General features: G+C 51.1%; 1 protein-coding gene across 1 annotated transcript; it reads left to right on the top strand.

The window, feature by feature from the left end:
- The first annotated feature begins 545 nt into the window (after positions 1–545).
- Zfp36l1 (ZFP36 ring finger protein like 1) lies at positions 546–5789 on the top strand. The gene is made up of 2 exons (XM_041658583.1): positions 546–734; positions 3036–5789. Exons 1-2 carry the CDS (start codon positions 678–680, stop codon positions 3993–3995), a joined length of 1017 nt encoding a protein of 338 aa, XP_041514517.1. The 5' UTR covers positions 546–677; the 3' UTR covers positions 3996–5789.
- The last annotated feature ends 211 nt before the right edge of the window (positions 5790–6000 follow it).

The following is a 6000-nucleotide window of genomic DNA, read 5'->3' on the forward strand; positions in this document are numbered from 1 at the left end:
AAAAAAAAAAGAGAAAGTCGAGCCCGCCTTCCTGCCCGACCAAAACACACACGCGCTCGCGCGCGCACACACACACACACCACACCACACCACATCCCCCCCCCAAAACAACACAACAACCAGAACTCCGAAGGGGGTGGAATGAGTGATGTCACAGAGCCGGGCAGCGAGGCTGACAAAGGGTGGGCGCCCCTCCCCCTCGGCCCCGCCCAGCCCCAGGGAGGGGCGCCCCCATCGCTGGGGAGCGGAGCCCGCGGACTCGAAACTTTTCCTCTTTAAGAAAAAAAAGTTGTGCGCCGCTCCGAGTGGTTCTTTTTTTTCCGCCTTCTTTCCTCGTCTCCCCCTCCCTCTTCTTCCTTTTGAAAGTTTCTTTCCTCCCCTTTTACCCCTCCCTCCCGCTTGACCGCATGGCTGATTCAACCTCAGTGTCAATCAACTTTTTTTTTCCGCCTCCTCTTCTTCATTTAAATAAGTTTAAAGCTCCTCCCCCCACCCCTCAACTCACCAAATCTTATAAATTGGGCTTTGCGCGCCGCTGCCCGGGAGTCAGAAAGGCGAGGGGCGCCGGGAGCAGGCGTGTGGGACTCCAGACCGGAGAGCCGGAGGCTGCGCCTTCCCCGCACCGGGACCTTCACGACACACCACAGACTATTCCTTGCCCCGTGCGAACGCCCACGATGACCACCACCCTCGTGTCTGCCACCATCTTCGACTTGAGCGAAGTTTTATGCAAGGTAAAGTAGGGCGGAGCTTTTCGAAAGTTTCTCTTGTGTTTGAAAGAAACTCCTAAAGTTTGATTCTGGGGAAACGGCATAGAGCGAGTGACGGGCTTTCACTGTTTGCGTTTCCCTCCACGATGAAGGAATTTGGCCGTGTCCTCCCTACTTAGTTTCAGGTCCCAGGTGGAGTTCCATGTGCGTTTGGGAGCAACGTTCTGGGTGACTGCTCAAGTTTGCGGGGCAAGGGCTGGCCCGGGGGTGCGGAAGAGTGGCTAGGATTGGGACAAACTTTGAAGGATTCATTCCTGCATGGTGTGCCACGAGAGCTGGGTTCGGTGGGCTCCCGGTGTGCGCGCTCTGGGTTTCCGTGCCTGCTGGAGGAGTTCGAGTCTCCCCGACAACTTTGCTCCCTGTGGCGTAGGGGGTCTCTAAGAAAAGTGAAGTCTCAGACCGGTATTTGGCTGGGAGAATTTCCCTCTCTGCCTTGGAGAACTTAAGAGGTATTGCGGCAGGGAAAAAAGGGCCGATTTAAGGTTTAAGAAGATGTAGGCAAGGCGAGTTTGTAGTGGAGTTTGTGCCCGCCCCAGCTGGGCTAGGCTTCCTCCGCGAGAGCGCTGCTTGATCACGCTGCAAACTTTTAGCTGAAAGTAGCGCTTACCTGTGTTGTGAGGCACCGTGGCTCGTTGATTGAGGAGTAGGGGAACAAAATGCTGCCAGAACTCAAGTTCCCGCCAGTTAGGATTTAATAGGGCCTCCTTAAATGGGGGTAGTTTACTAGTCGGTTTTTCGACCAAAAAAAAAAAAGTTTTAAAATCTGCTTGTTCCAGGAGTGCGGTTGAAATGTACAACTCCATGGATGTTGTTAATTTTTTTCCCACTCTACTTCTCCCAACCCCCCAATTTGAAAGGATGAAGCTGCTAGGCTGCTTTTAATTGCTGAACTGTTTTTGCCTTCCCTTAAACACGTCGGGTCATGTTGCTCCCTTCCTAGCTTGCTGCTCCTGTCGGTGCAGCTGCCAAGGCCCCGGGGCTGCAGGGTTGGGGCGCAGGGGCGTGCTGGAGCTGAAGAGCAACATCAAAAAACTTTAAATTTTCAGCATTTTTCTCTTCCTTGCGTTTTCCCAAGTCTATTCGCCCTGGCGGCTGCCTGAGCTCCTGAACAACTCCATCCTTCTCGTCCTGGCTGCCCGCTCTTTGATCTATTTCTCTTTCTTTTGCCCCCTCCCCCCGCAGGACTTTTTTTAAATGAACCTCATTGTTGGGAACCGGCTCTCCACTGGGTTCCTGTAATCCGCTCGGTGGGGTGGTTGCGGTTACAGGGTTACTGATTCCCGATCCCCCGCTGCTGATCCTAAGGGACTAACTTTAGAATTTGCACAATGACACCCACTTGTGTCAGGGGCCTGGAGATAAACTTTCAAGTCTCCCACCCCCAACTCTTTCTAAATCTTGGGTAGTTTGAGCAGGTGACTAGGGCTTGTGGCAGCTCTGTCCCTGCTCGAGTCCCCCCTCCCCCCATTGACTGCGAGGTGTGTGTGGGGAGGGGCGGGGAGCTAGCGCTTTCTTTCCCATCTGCAGCTTTGGTTCAAGATTAAACACTGGTGCTCTTATCCAGACCGCTCTTGCAGCCAGGAGACCAAGTGCAAAGGCATCTTCCCAGTGAAGGGAGTGGGGGAATGGGGGGGGGGGGAGAAATCCCTCTCCGGGGTGCTCCTCCGGAAGCTGTGGGCTTGGGGAGCCGTGCATATCCCTCTCCCCATATCCCAGACTAGGCTCTTCCCCAAGAAAGAAAAAAAAAAAGGACAGTTTGAAAACCTGTTGCCAAAGGAAGGGTACACTTGTGGAAGAGGAAGTGGAGAGTTTGGGGCCAGATTGTGGGGGAGGGGGCTAGCAGGGACTGATGGGGAGGATTTGGCTCATGTTTTGTCTTCTCCCAGGGGCTTACCTGATTCTGTTGGGGGGGAGGGAAATTAGAGAGGACTGCCTTGTGTGAAATACTCTGAGTTGAGGAATGTATAAACAGGACTTGGAGTTTAGAGGGGAAAAAATAGCTCCAGGGACATGGGGATATAAAGCAATCTACATATCAGGGGTCAGCATGGAGCAGGATACCTATACATATATTTTTTTTTTCATACAGGGCAGGATTTTTGTGGTTTCTCATGAGCAGTGCCAAAATAAACCCAGGTGGCTCCTTTTAGAGAGGGACAGAGTGGCCTATCTGATGAAGGGGTGCTGTCGTTTGTGGACACCATGCCCTGGCCTCGTGGGTGTCCTCGGTCACTCACCGGTCCTTTTCCCTCCCCTCCCCTCCAGGGTAACAAGATGCTCAACTACAGCACTCCCAGTGCTGGGGGCTGCCTGCTGGACAGGAAGGCAGTGGGCACCCCTGCTGGCGGGGGCTTCCCTCGGAGGCACTCGGTCACTCTGCCCAGCTCCAAGTTCCATCAGAACCAACTTCTCAGCAGCCTTAAGGGCGAGCCGGCCCCGTCCCTGAGCTCCCGCGACAGCCGCTTTCGAGACCGCTCTTTCTCTGAAGGGGGCGAGCGGCTTCTGCCCGCCCAGAAGCAGCCTGGGAGCGGCCAGGTCAACTCCAGCCGCTACAAGACGGAGCTCTGCCGCCCCTTCGAAGAAAACGGTGCCTGTAAGTACGGGGACAAGTGCCAGTTCGCGCACGGCATCCACGAGCTCCGCAGCCTGACCCGCCACCCCAAGTACAAGACGGAGCTTTGCCGCACCTTCCACACCATCGGCTTTTGCCCGTATGGGCCCCGCTGCCACTTCATTCACAACGCCGAGGAGCGCCGCGCCCTGGCCGGGGGCCGGGACCTCTCCGCTGACCGTCCCCGCCTCCAGCATAGCTTTAGCTTTGCTGGGTTTCCCAGTGCCGCTGCCACCGCCGCTGCCACGGGGCTGCTGGACAGCCCCACGTCTATCACCCCACCCCCCATCCTGAGCGCGGATGACCTCCTGGGCTCACCTACCCTGCCCGATGGCACCAATAACCCCTTCGCCTTTTCCAGCCAGGAGCTGGCGAGCCTCTTTGCTCCTAGCATGGGGCTACCCGGGGGAGGCTCCCCCACCACCTTCCTCTTCCGGCCCATGTCCGAGTCCCCTCACATGTTTGACTCTCCCCCCAGCCCTCAGGATTCTCTCTCGGACCAGGAGGGCTACCTGAGCAGCTCCAGCAGCAGCCACAGTGGCTCAGATTCCCCTACCTTGGACAACTCAAGACGCCTGCCCATTTTCAGCAGACTCTCCATCTCAGATGACTAAGCCAGGGTAGGGAGGGACACCCTGCCTCCTTCACCTCTCCACCCTGCACCCCATCCCAAGCCTTCACCTCCCCACCCCCTAACTTCCCCTCAATCCCTACATTGATACATTTAAGCTCAGCCCCTTCCCCAGAACCTTGGTATGTTGCCCCCACCCCCAACATAAGGACAAGTCAATTTGTTGGTAGCTTCTTCTGGCTTGAAACCCCCTCCCTCCATTTCATAGCCCACTTAACCACGCATAACAGAGTCCCATATTTGTCAGTAGATGCCTTTTTTTGGCTTAAGCCTTAAGTGCCAAATCACAAAAGAAAAGCAGTAACCGTTTACAGAAGCAACTTAGTGCCTTGTTATCTATCTAACTTTGTCACTGTGACTACATTACCTCTTCAACGCCAGGGGGCACCCGTGGGCCTCCCAGAGCCTCTGCCCATGGGGTTGGGGGGTGACCCGCAACCAGCAGCTCCCCCAGCTGGCGACCCAAGCGCACCTTCCTTTCAGTCTCCCCGCACACTTCCTCTTCCTTGTAGTTACCTGCCTCCCTCAGAGAATTGTTGCTGGACTTGGGGTTTGGGGGAAACCTATTTTGACACTCAAAACCTTTTTCATCCCAGCCCGAACCCCTGTTGACTAATCTTGCCCGGGTTTGTGTAGGTCTTCAGGGAGGAAGGTTGAACCAGTTGGACGAAGGTTTTGACATAAGTGGGACTTTGTGATTTAATTTCTTTTTCTTTTTTTTTTTTTAAGTGGGGAGGAAGGGGAAACGATGGACTATGAGAGACTTGATTTTGGTGCTAAAGTTCCCCAATTCATATGTGACATCTTAAAAATGACGACAAAATGAGAGAAAAGCTGAAAAAAAAAAACCAAACTGTAAGGGGTGAGCAGTTAATGGTATTCATTCCACATACGATATCTGTGTAAAACGATTTCCTGTAGAAGTAGCTTTAATGGATTTTGCTCTAGAATACCTTAGGTCTACCTTAGAGCCCTCACGCCATGCTTTTTTCCCTGGGGTTAAACTTCATCTAACTTTCAGAAATTGGAGAGCAAAAATTTTGCTTGTCACTGCACATCAATATAAAAAAGCTTATTTAACTTATCAAAACGTATTTATTGCCAAACTATGCTTTTTTTGTTAATTTTGTTCATATTTATCGGGATGACAAATCCATAGAATATATTCTTTTATGTTAAATTATGATCTTCATATTAATCTTAAAATTTTGTGACGTGTCTTTCCTTTTTTCCACAGTTTTAATATATTATTCTTCAACAACATTTTTGTAACTTTACACTTTTTTTGGTTATTTTATTTTAAAAAAATGAAAAATTAATTTAAAAAAATGCAAAAAACTGTTGGATTATTTATTTTAGAAATTCTCCCCTTTGTGTTGGACTGCAAATTGAGTTTCTTCTCCTTAGGCCTTTCACAGGTAGGACTGGGAATGTATGTTCGAGCTCTGTGACTACAGAAGGAAGCCACCTTTTATGTATAGCTTCTAAAAGGGAAAACAGAAAAAAGAGAGAACCCCTTTGACTTCACGTGCCCATCTCAAGACATTCCGCGCGCTCGCAGATTCGAGGTTCTGGATTCCAGGTTGGAGTTTTCCAATGCTAACATAAACAACTGGCGCACACACATAAAGATGAATGTAATTATTATTCCTCTTGCTGGTCACTACCGTCGCTTCCTATTTCTCTTTCTTTGTGTGAATTTATTTAAAAGAAAAAAAACTTTTTGTAACGACTATTTGCAGTTTAAAAAAATCAATAAACCCCGTTTTTCAAGAAATCATTGTCTAGAGTCTCTTCCCTTGTGTGTCTGACCCTCACTGGAGGGCAGCGCAGTGGTTGGCCTTTCATCCTCAAAAGCTACCGCCCAGAGCTCTGGGTGTGGGTGCTGGAAGTTCACTCAACCTGGGTGGGGTAGAGATTTTTGTTTTGTATTTTTTTGTTTGTTTGCAAAGAAGCCTTCAGTGAGTAAGTCCAGGGTAACCTTGCTC

The sequence above is a fragment of the Microtus oregoni genome, unplaced genomic scaffold (assembly GCF_018167655.1).
Source record: "Microtus oregoni isolate MIOR12 unplaced genomic scaffold, Mior012 000009F_ref0000495, whole genome shotgun sequence".
NCBI lineage: Eukaryota > Metazoa > Chordata > Mammalia > Rodentia > Cricetidae > Microtus > Microtus oregoni.

Excerpts from the sequence above, each read along its gene's own strand:
- Zfp36l1 (XM_041658583.1), top strand. The coding sequence starts at position 678 with ATGACCACCACCCTCGTGTCTGCCACCATCTTCGACTTGAGCGAAGTT. Across the intron at positions 735-3,035 it reads TGAGCGAAGTTTTATGCAAG|GGTAACAAGATGCTCAACTA; the intron begins GTAAAGTAGGGC and ends CCTCCCCTCCAG.